The sequence below is a fragment of the Cotesia glomerata genome, unplaced genomic scaffold (genome assembly GCF_020080835.1).
Source record: "Cotesia glomerata isolate CgM1 unplaced genomic scaffold, MPM_Cglom_v2.3 scaffold_175, whole genome shotgun sequence".
NCBI classification, from domain to species: domain Eukaryota; kingdom Metazoa; phylum Arthropoda; class Insecta; order Hymenoptera; family Braconidae; genus Cotesia; species Cotesia glomerata.
Genome location: NW_025402164.1, coordinates 1 through 14,150, shown reverse-complemented (window position 1 = coordinate 14,150; position 14,150 = coordinate 1). Strand labels below are relative to the sequence as shown.

The 14,150-nt window shown below is 27.2% G+C and overlaps 1 protein-coding gene across 1 annotated transcript; it reads left to right on the top strand.

The window, feature by feature from the left end:
- The first annotated feature begins 4,422 nt into the window (after nucleotides 1-4,422).
- LOC123273957 (extensin-like) lies at nucleotides 4,423-6,640 on the top strand. Its single transcript, XM_044741451.1, has 4 exons — nucleotides 4,423-4,511; nucleotides 4,931-5,002; nucleotides 5,128-6,072; nucleotides 6,111-6,640. The coding sequence occupies exons 2-4, from the start codon at nucleotides 4,972-4,974 to the stop codon at nucleotides 6,572-6,574; spliced, it is 1,440 nt and encodes a 479-aa protein (XP_044597386.1). The 5' UTR covers nucleotides 4,423-4,511; nucleotides 4,931-4,971; the 3' UTR covers nucleotides 6,575-6,640.
- Nucleotides 6,641-14,150: the final 7,510 nt, after the last annotated feature.

Genomic DNA, 14,150 nt, shown 5'->3' with positions numbered 1-14,150 from the left:
TATGTAAACACAAGAAATAGATCTATTCCATTACCAAAGATAAATAAAAAATTACTAGCAAGAGGGTTAAATTACCAGCAAATAAGAACATTCTCCACCAAGATTCTGGGTTCGATTCCCCAGTCTGGGCTGTCTGATTATTTTTTCGGGTTACGGAAAAATTCCTTAATTGAGTAGGTCCCCCCTTTTCCCTTTATCCGTACTTTTTCAACTCTCTTAATTTATGTTTTTTGGAACATGTCATTTTAATATAAACTAGATACACTATGATTAAATTACTTTAATAAACTAATCTTAATAATTTTAAGAATTTTGAAATAAGATATGAAACCAAATAAGAATAATCTACTAAATTGGATTATAAATATATTTAGTCATTAGTAATTGCATTTTGGCACATAACTTTTAAAACTCTTAATTAATTAGAAATTTTCTTGTATTTTTAGTACAACTTCTTTAAACTGTTATTTCTTTAGTTTATATGATTTCCTCAATTATCTTGAATTAATAAATATTATACTGAAGTCCTGTGCACAGACAAGCTTTTGCATCTCTTATAGGATCAGATTGTAATATAATTATGTATATGTAAATATATTGGATTCTTGTATTTTTACTGGTTGAATAAATAATAATAATAAATAAAATGTACTTCTTTCAGAAAAAGATAAAAAAATGATAATTTGGATTCATATTCAACTTTTTTTTTGAAAATTTTGGAAAAAAGGAAAATTTAGGGATGATTGACATTTTTGATTTTCGACTTCCTTTCTTTTATAAAAACTTCAGTATTTTCTGCGAATTTCCTGAAATTTTCCGGAGTGGTAATTTTTCCCTATTTTTTTAAATGTTTGTTTTTTGTTATACCACTCTTAAAATTTTTCAGTAGACTTAAAAAACATCAAACCCGAGAAAAAAAATTAAAAACAAAAATTGAAACTGACAATAGTTGATAAGATATGATTATTTCTCAATAAAGTTTGATCGTAAAATTAAAAGAAGCATTGAATTCTTTTTCTTATTTTTTTAAAACTACATGCAGAAACAAAAAAATGAAGTTGTTATTCGGTCCATTTTGGAGCAACGCATAAACTTGTGATAAAAAACTCAAATTCTTTTGAATTTAGAATACGTAAATTATCTAAACGTGTAAAAAAAGTCACATTCTATTCAAGTCTACTGTTTATAAATCAAACAATAAAAAATGTTTTTAGCTATTATGTAAATGAAAATAAATTTTGTTTTAAATTGATTGCCGCAAAATTTTTTGAAAGTTGATGCATTGCTCTAAAATGGATCGAATAACAATTTCATTTTTTCGATTTTGCATGTAGTTTTGGAAACAAACTACGAAAAAATAATTCAATGCTTCTTTTAATTTTTGATCTAACTTTATTGGAAAATAATCGAATCTCATCGACGATTGTCAGTTTTAATTTTTATTTTTTTTTTTCTAGTTTTGATGTTTTGTAAGTCTGCTGAAAAATTGTCAGAGTGGTATAACAAAAAAAAAACATTTAAAAATTTTTTTTTCATTAAAAAAAATAGAAAGAAAAATACCACTCCGAAAATTTCAGGACATTCGCAGAAAATACTGAACTTTCCTATAAAAAAAAAAAAAAAATTGAAAATCAAAATGTCAATCATCGCAAAATTTTCATTTTTTCAAAAATTTTCAAAAAGTTGAATATGAATCCAAATCAATTTTTTTGTCTGAAAAGTACATTTAAAAACAAAAATTTAAAAAAAAAGAAACGTCCCAATAAGTTAATTTTCAAAAAGTTATGGTTATTTAACAAAAGAAGCTATCATCTTTAAACAACTCGTAACTTTTTTTGGTTGGGTAAAAATTTGAAAAAAATTCTGAAAATTGTTTTCAATAGGGTAAAGAAAAGATACCAAAATTTCAGAAAAATCGAAAAGGGTCGGCGTCAAAAGTGGTTGATTTGGCATGGAATGTCCCATATATACATATATAAACTTTTGAACTAATAGTATTTTCTGAACCAGCTACACAAACTGAGTCAGAAAATAGCCAAATTTTTCAAAAGTTGCGTCATAAGAATAAACGCAATAGTTAGATTTCTATAAAATCTACTAAAAAAAAAAAAAAAAAAAAAACAAAATTTCACTAAGATTTCTGCAATTTTTTAAAAAAAAAAAAAAAAATTTTATAATTACCATTTTCAATTTAAGTTTTCATTTCTCGACGTGATAACGTCTTATAAATCGATCAAAACTGGCTGCACGCAGTGACGTCAGAGAATAGCCAGAATGATGTTATGAGAAATAAACCTTATTGGAAAACAATGCTTTTTTAAATTGATAGAGAAAAATTGAAATCGAAAAGACACTAAGCTGAAAAAATTTGAGGATCTGTAGAAAATGTAAAAATTTGAAATAATAAAAAAAATGAAAAAATCAAAAATGTTAATCATCGAGAAATTTTTATTATTTTTTTTAAATCCATAAAAAAATTGTAAAAATAAGTTTAAATAATTTTTTGGTATTTTTTTTAACAAAGTACGTTCAAAAACAAAAATTTCGAAAAAAAGCGCCCCACTAAAACGTATTTTGAAAAAGATATAGTGATTAAAAAAAGTGGCCTTTTTTTAAAAAAAAACTCGGAACGTTTTTTTGGTTGGGTATAGAAATTTAAAAAAATTATAAGAAATATTTTTCATCGGGTGAGAAAGGATAACATAATTTTTTGTCAAATCGAAGGAGATTGGGGCTAAAAGTGATCGATTTGGCGTGTAATGCCCCTAAACTGAAAAAAAAGTATCGTTTCTATCAGTATACAAAGTATAATCGAACGAGTATTCTTATGGTCAAAATACCCATACTAATTTTCAAAATACAGATATAGTAAACTATACACAGTTAAAAATTTTGCGTCATTGCGTAAAAAAATTTTGTGTTAAAACTTTTTATGTTAAAAGTTAACACTTCTTTCCCTGATTAAGAAATCTAATTTGAAATGATTTAAAATGATTTGGAATGATTTAAATGTGTCGGATTTGAATACTGTGTAGATATACAATTAACATGAAGGTAATCATTTCAAATCATCTTTCTGAATCAGGGTTGTGTTAATTAAACACAAAAAATGTTAAATTTACACATAAAAGTGTAAAATACTTAACACAAAAATTTTTAACACAAAATTTTTTGACGCAATGACGCGAAATTTTTTACTGTGTAGTAATACTATAGTTAATTTTGAGTTTTCCCGCGTATGTTGTGTTATTTATATTGGTGTCCAGTACATTTATAAAATATAGTTATAAAATAGATTTAAATAATTATTATAAGCAATTATAATTTTTACCCGTACATGGAATTTTGGGTGACCGAAAATTACAAGAGTGGGATTTTTAGAGTTTTTTTTTTTTTTTTTTAAATTTGTGCAAGTGAAATTTGTTTTCAATTTTCGATTTATTTTTTCACAAATAATTTAATATAAATATTCAATTTATTTTGTTAGCAGAAAAAAATTGACTTATTCTTAATTGATATGAAATCTTCGTTAATTTATTTAAAAAAATTACCTTCATACTTAATTAATTATTTCATTCACAAAAAATTAATTACCAATTTTCATTTTTATCAGTCAATTTAATTTATTAGGGCCTTAGTTGAAATAAAATTTAACGATTGCTTTTGGTATAACTTGAAAATTAACGTATATTATTACACTTATAATTTTTATTTTTATTCATTTCAATAGTTATTAAATAATTAATTTATGTCAGTAAAGCGAGTTTATAAGCATGTTATTTTGCATATTCGGTATTCCCACTAAGTAAATTCAAGAATTTTGATAATCAGTATACGTAAATTTATAATCAGTATACGTATGGTGCTGAGCAAAACACCATGTATTTTTAGCAAATGAATACCAATTTTTTTACCACCAGAATAAATATTGTAAGTGGGAAAATACTTTTTTTTCAGTTTAGTACAAATAGAAAACGAAAACGATTGAATTTCATCCATTTTACTATAATTTAATTAAATAAATTTATAAATAAAAAAAAAAAAAAAAAACGATGAGTACGAGTAACTTCAACAATCGAGTGAAATTAATATACAATCGAAACGAAATATCGATTGTTAGATTTATCGATTTTAAAAAAAAGTTTCCAATTAAAAATTATAATTATAAATATTATCGTTTAACAATATTTATAAACAGTTATATTTATTTTTGTTATATATCTTAGTTGTATACCCTCGTTTAATTTAGTCATTCAAGAAGTAAGATTTGTTTTCTCTTTCTTTGATTATCTCCATCTGGTGGTCAAGTTACTAAAACTCAGTTGTGCTAAAGTCTGAGATTGTCTGAGATGCAAGGGCCATTTTTTAGCGTTCTACCGACGTGTGAAAGACGTTTTGACTGAAACTTCTAATCTTCGCAGCTGTTACTTAATAAATTATTGAATATTAAAACTTAGGATATAAAATTAGTCAAGATTTCAGTTCATTAACAGAAATCCTTGGATTATTCGGTAAGTGAAAAATTTAAAGAATAAATGTAACGGGATAATTTCAAATACTGAACATTTTATCGTGGCAAATAACCTTACTTTTATTTGTAATTTATTTATTATCATAAAAATACCACAGACAGTACTTCTAAGACAAATTGATCATTTTACTACTTACAAACACAACAGCAAAAATAACAATAACAATAATAATAATAATAATAATAATAATTTTAATATTCATTTCTAAAGACTGGTTGTTTTTATTAATACTTTTCGTAATGCGAATAAATAAAAAATTTATTAGGCTGGATAGCCCCTTAACTTAAAATTGAAAAAGTAATAATAATAATAATAATAATAATAATAATAATAATAATAATAATTATAATAATAATAATAATAATAGTGATAATAATAACAGTAATTTCTCATTGCAGTGAACTGAGCTTTTCGATAAAGATAGTAGTAAAGAGGAATAATGAATATCTATAATAAGAATGGAAAAAAAGGTAATTAAATTAATTATACCAACACATTACATTAATAATTAAAAATGAACATGATAAAAATTAAATTTAAAAATGTTAGAATTTAAATTGCATTTTTTCTATTAAAAATTGTTCTTTTCTGTTAGCGCGTGGAAAACGACAAATGCGCGTTGTGGCTGAGCGTCCGCAATTACCACCAAAGCGGAGAATCACTCGCAGGACTGGAAGTCAGCCGAACCCGCCGTTGCCGCCAGAGCTTCCAGTATTGCCGCCATTGCCTCCAGGACCTCTAGCTAATCCACCAGGACTTCCAGCTGATCCATCAGGACCTCCAGCTAATCCGCCAGGACCTACAGCTGGTCCGCTAGGACCTCCAGCTAATCCGCCAGGACCTCTAGCAAATCAACCAGGACTTCCAGCTGATCTACCAGGACCTCCAGCTAATCCGCCAGGACCTCCAGCTAATCCGCCAGGACCTCTAGCAAATCAACCAGGACTTCCAGCTGATCTACCAGGACCTCCAGCTAATCCGCCAGGACCTACAGCTGGTCCGCCAGGACCTCCAGCTAATCCGCCAGGACCTCTAGCAAATCAACCAGGACTTCCAGCTGATCTACCAGGACCTCCAGCTAATCCGCCAGGACCTCCAGCTAATCCGCCAGGACCTATAGGTGATCCACCAGGACCTCCAGTTAATCCGCCAGGACCTCTTGCTGATCCACTAGTACCTGTGCAACCTCCAGCTAATCCGCCAGGACCGCCAGCTGATCCGCCAGGACCTCCAGCTGATCCGCCAGGACTTCCAGCTGATTCGATGTTACCTCTTGGACCTCCAAATAATGCACCATCACATCAACAAGTTCCTACTGATCGACAGTCACCACAAGGAGCTGCAGTCAACCAAAGGTTACTGCAAAGACCTCCGCAAAATCCGCTGCGACCGCAAGGTTTTTCAAATCCAAGGTTGCCGCAAGGTCCTCGTTCGAACGATTTAGGTGCAGTAGGTTTATCAAACCGGTCTATGAAGGCAATTAGACGGTTCAATCAAAACTATGAGAGATTTAAAGCTGAACAAGGACAAAAAATGCTAGGTGGAGTAGAACTCTATAATAAAAATTGAAGATTGAAGACAATGAGCAACCCTCACGATCAGTTTCGATACGTCATGATAGTTCTACTGAATGTCGACACCACTGCACACTTCCTCCGCCTCCTTCACTGTCGCCAATGCCACCACTGAGTTCTGGGGAACATCCCTCTCAGTACCCTGCTTTCCCTCAATATGGTCAAGTTCCCCATCATACTATGCCTCCAGTTCATCAACATCCAGCCCCTCAGTACTTTATACCTTCAACCTCTCAATATCATATGCCCCCAGTCCCTCAATACTCCATGCCTTCTAACTCTCAATATTCTATGCCTTTAGTTCCCCAGTACTCTATGCCTTTAACCCCTCAGTACTTTATGCCTCCAGCCCCTCCGTACTCTATGCCTTCAGTTCCCCAGTATCCGCCACCACAAACTCCTCAAAATTCAATGCCGCATCACTACCCATATTCTTTTCCCGCTCCATACTATCCGCCTCGTTTTTAATGACTGATTACACAGAAGAAAGTATAATTATCATGATTATTAATATTATTATTATAAAGATTTTAAATCGAACATATATGTAGATCAAGATAAAAAATGATAAAACTTTTATTAAAACGAATATATGAAATTTCTTTATTAAAAATAACCTTAGTGTTCCAAAAATTTTATTACTTAGCAACTTTAGGAGCTGAATTTGATTGCTTGGCTGAAAAGACAGTGTGCTAAATAAATACGTGTCTTATAAAAAAATAAAAGGTAAGCAGACAAAAGAATAAAAGATAAGTGGAAATTTATTATGTGAAATACAGAAGTAAATGAATAAAATTGTTATTTATATAAAAGAAGAGAAAGTAGGTGAAAAATGAAATCAAATATTTTATTTATTGTAAATAATTAAAATAATCCCTTTTAGGCCGTATAATTTATTTATTCCTTGGTAACGTTTTCTAATCGAGTAACTTGGTACTGATAAAAACAAATAAAATTGCACAGTTCACAAAGTAAATATTCCGTAGTTGAAAAATAGGTGCATGATTTTTTTTAGGGTTAGTTTAAAAATTATTGATCCTGTTTTATGCTGATTACATGATTTCAATTCAACTGATAAAATTTTTGGAAAGTTTGTACTGTTAGTAGTAATCATATTTGTAGAATATTATTGTGTGTAGTGATTTTGTTGACTGGAAAACATGTCAACTTCTGATATAACCGTTGTTTTCAAAATTTACCGCCATAGTCTAGGTATTTTTGAAAAGTTCGTTGCAAATAAGCTAGAGGGCTGACCGTGGTGACCTGTTGTTTACAACATTATAAAAATATCAATAACAAACTATGTTAATACTGACGGAAATTGGATTATTAATTTCTGCCGAGATAATATTATATATACAAATAATTAAATCACAACAAGAAAAATTCAATTTTTTTTTTATAACCAAAAGCATTTTAATACCGGAATATAACCTCGAATCATAACCAAGGATTTTTCTAGTAAGTACTCATGTATTCACTGATTGTTTTTTTAATAAATTTTATTGTTTAATATTAATTGTTTATTTTGTTATATTTCTAGGTTTATAAACTAAACATTCCTTTTAAAGTTAAACTACATGAGTGTCAACATGTAGAATGTGACCTGCGAAAGAAGTTATAGCTGTACGTACAACTATCAGCAACTACACAAATTTGTACATTGTAGACCCGAAGAAAGAAAAAAGATTATTATGCAGAATTGAGATTCTGTCATTGTTTTATCGGTGGTAGTATTTTAAGTGGACTAATTCAGAGAAACCATTTATCAGAACAAAGTTATTACCAATCTTTGTCGAGCGAATAATTTGAATAGAAAAGAGTTGACAAAGTACTTCTAATTTTTGTACGTATCAGTTTCCGTAACTGTCATAATATATGCTCACTCTTAGGAAACTAAAAGTACATTGTAAAATCAATTAAACTTTGACAGATTACGGTCGGGGAAGGAATTAAATTTTTCAACTGTATTCATCTATGTAGGTGACATAATTTTACACTCATAGTAGAACTTAAAATCAGGACTCAGGATCTTCTAGTGTTTTGGGAATTCTTATCATCGTTGGGATACCTTGAATTGGTTTCGTAAAGGGTTCTATTCCATTCATGAGTTTGTTCTTCTGATCAATGCTCCAGGTAAGAATATTACAATTATAAGACTTGCAATTTAAATATATTCATAACAATTTTTAATTTGCAGGTGTAAACAATGTCAGTGTAATCAACTATGATTGTCACAGCTGAGCATATATTTTCGTGCAAAGACTGTCTGGGTAGAAACAAGTATGAATTCAAGCTTTTATTTCTTTCGACTGGATTATTTTTGGTATGTCAATTTCTTGTAATTATTTGTTAGCGTACGTAGTAGATAAATTTGCATGTTGTAGAAATAAATTAAAAATTTTTTTTCCCAAACACCTTTTAGAAACTAAAAGTGCGTTAAAAATCAATTTGATTTTAATATAACGCCGTTGAGGGAATTATTAAAATTTTTTGTAATTATTTGATAAATTAATATTCTTATATTATACAATAATATTGTTATATTATTATTATTATTATTTATTTAATATTTATGTAATCTCTTATGAGCTTGAGGAGCATGATAAATTTTCAAAATGGAAAATTAAATTTTTTCCCAACATCTTTTAGGAAACTAAAAGTGCGTTGAAAAATCAATTTGATCTTGATATAACGCAGTGGAGGGAATTATTTAATTTTTGTAATTATTGGATAAATTAATATTCTTACATTATATAATAATATTGTTATATCATTATCATTTTTATTTAATATTTATGTAATTTCTTAGGAGCTTGAGATGCATGATAAATTTTCAAGATGTAAAATTAAATTTTTCTTAAACACCTTTTAGGATACTAAAAGTGCGTTGAAAAATCAATTTGATTTTGATATAACGCGGTTGAGAAAATTATTTAAATTTCTTGTAATTATTTAATGAATTAATATCCTTATAATATTATTATTATTATTATCATTATTATTCATTTAATTATTTGTAATTTATTACTTGCTTTAGTTGCACGTTAGATTTGCATATTGTAAAATTAAATTTTTCTCAAACAAGTTTTTTGGAAACTAAAAGTGCCTTTAAAATTCAATTTCATTCCGACACAACGCGGTTGAGGGAAGTATATAATTCTTTAGTAATTTTTTACTAGCTTAATTAGCATGATACATTTGCATGTTTTAAAAATAATTTAAAAATAGGCTTTTATCCCAAACACCTTTTAGAAAACTGAAAGTCCGTTGAAATATCAATTTTATTTTGATATGACGCGGTTGAGGGAATTACTTAAATTTTGTTTGTTATTATTGTATGAATTAATATTCTTATATTATATTATAATATTGTTATATTATTATCATTTTTTATAAAATTTTGGAATTTTTTACTTGCTTTAGTAGCACGATAAATTCGCATTGTGTAAAGTTAAATTTCTTCCCAAACACATTTTAGGAAACTAAAAGTGCGTTAGAAAATCAATTTTATTTTTATATAACGAGGTTGAGGGAATTATTTAATGTTTTTTTAATTATTTGTCAAATTAATTTTCTCATATTGCATAATAATATTATTATATTATTATTATTTATTTAATTTTTTATAACTTTTTATCTTGCTTTAGTGGCACGATCGATTTGCATTGTGCAAAAATCAATTTTTTCCGAAACAAGTTTTAGGAAACTAGAAGTTCGTTGAAAAATCGAATTAATTTTGACCCACCGCGGTTGAGGGAAGTATTTAATTTTCTAGTAATTTTTTGCTAGTTAGGGTAGCGTGATACATTTGCATGTTGCTAAAATAAATTAAAAAAAAATTTTTTTTTCCAAACACCTTATAGGAAACTAAGCGTTCGTTGTAAAATCAATTAGACTTTGACAGATCATCGTCGGAGAAGGAATTAAATTTTTCGATTCTACTCATCTACGTAAGTGACATAATTTTACACTCATAGTAGAACTGAAAATCAGGACTAAGGATCTTCTAGTGTTTTGGTAAGTACTTAAATGTCAATATATCGTCGTTCAGCTCTTGCTTTTAACTCTTGATTATTAATTATTTTTTTTTTTCAGTTTAACAAAATGGGAATTCTTATCATCGTTGGGATACCTTGATTTGGTTTCGTAAAGGGTTCTATTCCATTCATGAGTTTGTTCTTCTGATCAATGCTCCAGGTAAGAATATTACAATTATAAGACTTGCAATTTAAATATATTCATAACAATTTTAATTTGCAGGTGTAAACAATGTCAGTGTAATCAACTATGATTGTCACAGCTGAGCATATATTTTCGTGCAAAGACTGTCTGGGTAGAAACAAGTATGAATTCAAGCTTTTATTTCTTTCGACTGGATTATTTTTGGTATGTCAATTTCTTGTAATTATTTGTTAGCGTACGTAGTAGATAAATTTGCATGTTGTAGAAATAAATTAAAAAATTTTTTTTCCCAAACACCTTTTAGGAAACTAAAGGTGCGTTAAAAATCAATTTGATTTTAATATAACGCCGTTGAGGGAATTATTAAAATTTTTTGTAATTATTTGATGAATTAATATTCTTATATTATACAATAATATTGTTATATTATTATTATTATTATTTATTTAATATTTATGTAATCTCTTATGAGCTTGAGGAGCATGATAAATTTTCAAAATGGAAAATTAAATTTTTTCCCAACATCTTTTAGGAAACTAAAAGTGCGTTGAAAAAATCAATTTGATCTTGATATAACGTGGTTGAGGGAATTATTTAATTTTTGTAATTATTGGATAAATTAATATTCTTACATTATATAATAATATTGTTATATCATTATCATTTTTTATTTAATATTTATGTAATTTCTTAGGAGCTTGAGATGCATGATAAATTTTCAAGATGTAAAATTAAATTTTTTCTCAAACACCTTTTAGAATACTAAAAGTGCGTTGAAAAATCAATTTGATTTTGATATAACGCGGTTGAGAAAATTATTTAAATTTCTTGTAATAATTTAATGAATTAATATTCTTATAATATATTATAATATTATTATTATTATTATCATTCATTTAATTATTTTCAATTTATTACTTGCTTTAGTTGCACGTTAGATTTGCATAATGTAAAATTAAATTTTTCTCAAACAAGTTTTGGAAACTAAAAGTGCCTTTAAAATTCAATTTCATTCCGACACAACGCGGTTGAGGGAAGTATTTAATTTTCTAGTAATTTTTTACTAGCTTAATTAGCATGATACATTTGCATGTTGTAAAAATAATTTAAAAATAGGCTTTTATCCCAAACATCTTTTAGGAAACTAAAAGTGCGTTGAAAAATCAATTTTGATTTTGATACAACGTGGCTGAGCGAAGTATTCAAATTTTCTGTAATTATCACCTAGGTTGAGTGGTACAATAAATTTGGATGCTCTAAATATAAATTTTTGAGAATTATTTTCTCAAACACCTTCAAAGAAACTAAAAATGCGTTGAAAAATTAATGTGATTTTCACACATCACAGTTGAGGGAAGTATCTCAATATTTATCATTATAGCCTGAGTAGCACGATAAATTTTAATGTGGTAAGAATTAATGGCGACGAATTTCTTTTCTCGAACATCTTGTAGGAAGCTGAGTATGCTTAGAAATCGATTTGATTTTGGTATACTGCTGTTTAAACAATTATGATATTTTTGTCTACTTATTGCTAGGAATTTTACATATTTTTGTGCAAGCTCTGGACCAAAATTAAAATTTTTTTTTTCTTTTGAGTACCTTTTACAAAGTTAAAAGTGCTTCGAGAAATTGATAAGATTTCAAATCAATGCTGTTCAGAAAAATGATTTACTTATAAGCAATTATTATTATTTATTTACATTTTACAAATAACAACACTGCGAATTGTATCTGTAAATTTACCTTCATAAACAAAACATCCGGTTGCAAAGTATTTCTATTCTAATATAAAAATTATATTTTCACAGTAAATCCTTTGCATCATTTAAGTTATAAATACTCAAAAGATGGAATTTTTCGAGAAACCTAAACGTCCCTTAGAAAAAATATTTTTTTTTTTTTTCATGAAGAAATTACAATATAAATTTTTTCACTAACGGATCGTAAATTTCTCAATTTCCATTGAAATACATGCCCTACTACATACATTTGTGTTTGAAATTATTTTCATCCAAATGATGTATTCGAATATTTTTTCCAATCTCAGAGTAATTCTGAAATAATTTTATTAATTGTACATGAAATTATTTTTATTTCCCCAATTGTCGTAGTAGACAAATACTTATAAACGACTTAGATGTCTCTAATCTACAGTATAAGTTTGATCCATAAGATTATTTATTTTTAAATGAATATTTTGCCGTTGGTGGCGTTTGCTGTCATGGGTGCAAGACTGAATTACCGACAGATCACTATCCTACAGGTTCTTAAGTGAAAATATCTTCAAGTAAATAATTTAGATATACGATGTGATCAATTTTCTGAGCAAAAATAAACCAAAATTTTTTCCGCGGATACGAAAATTTTTAGTGGGAAAAATTTAGAGTTTGAGTCAGAGTTCATATTAATTAAGTTAATAATTTTATAATATTAACTTAACGATAAGTTGTACAGTAATATTTATAAGTTGAAATCTTATTTTGTAGAATATTGAAATACTTCCAAGTGAAAAAGTGTTTTCTTTATCTTCAATACTTTTAAATCTCTACTGAAATTTTAAAATTATTGTTGAGACTCTTCAATTAACTTCATCGTAATTATTCAAAAAGGAATTTTGAGATTAGAAGTTGAAAAATAATTTTCTTTTTGTAAGTTTTTTTATCCAACCAAAGTAACGAAATTTTAAAAATCATAATATTTTCAATTTCTCACGGAGAGAATTGGAAATTTAAAAAAATTGGGAACTTAATAATTTCACTCTGATTTTTTTCCTTATAATTTTTTTTTCTAAAAATATGAGTGTTTGAACCTCATCTTTTCAAAATTGTTGCTTTTAGCATTACTTTTTTTCTTGAGTAATCGCTAAAAGCAGCGTTTTTATAAATTAAAAGTTTTGACTATCAAAAAATTTCAAATTTTTAGAAAAAAATAACTTAAAAAAAAATGAAGAAGAGTAGAAACAATTGATACAGTTTTTTGTGTTTTATTAAAAACTAAAAAAATAAAAAGTATACTCTTAAAAATTAATTTCAGCTCATTTAAAATAACATTTGTTAGATATTTTTTTGAATAATCGATAGCTTCGTCAAAAATGGACTAAACGGAAACTTTTTTTTCTCATTTTTTTTTAATCTTTAAATGAAGTTTTTCAAATAAAATTACAAAAAATGTTTTCAACTTTTTTTCTATTTTTCATCTTAATTTTTCAAAAAAAAAAAATGTGTCTAATTATGACCTCTTTGAATTTTTGTTTTTATTTACTTCTCTGAAGATTAGTTCATAAAAGAGTCTCAAGGATTTTGTTCAAAGACAATAAACTAAAAAATAACTTTTATCCCAATGAGTAAAATTTTGAAATATGTATAGATATTAATAAATAAAAGTAATATTTATTACGAAACACCATAACTTTTTATTAGGTCCGTAAAAAAATTTGGAAAAATTATGAGAAATTTTTTTCATTGGAATATAGAGAAGGATAAAATAATTTGGATTATTGAAATGATTATTGCAGTTTTTTTTGTGATTTCTCATTGACCTAAATTTTTTAAATCTTTCTTAATAATAATATAACAATTTTTTTCTAACCTTGAGTTATCAAAAACTTCTGATTGATAAATAAAAAACAACTTCTATACAAGTTGGCAAGTTGCAAGAAAATGAAACTAAATTTTTGATTTAAAAAATTATTCCATTTTTTTTACATATAGAAGGAAAATGTAGGTTGCAAAATTGACAGTACAACATAACTTGCAAAAATTCCGAAGTATTCCGAGGAATTATTCCATATTCGAATAATTCGAACTATTCGAATAATTCCGAATAATTCGAACTATTCGAATAATTTGAATAATTC

Bases quoted from the DNA above. Each gene is read 5' to 3' on its own strand.
- LOC123273957 (XM_044741451.1), top strand. From the start codon at position 4,972: ATGAATATCTATAATAAGAATGGAAAAAAAG. The intron at 5,003-5,127 runs GTAATTAAATTA...CTTTTCTGTTAG, and splicing joins TAATAAGAATGGAAAAAAAG to CGCGTGGAAAACGACAAATG. The intron at 6,073-6,110 runs GTGGAGTAGAAC...TGAAGATTGAAG, and splicing joins ACAAGGACAAAAAATGCTAG to ACAATGAGCAACCCTCACGA.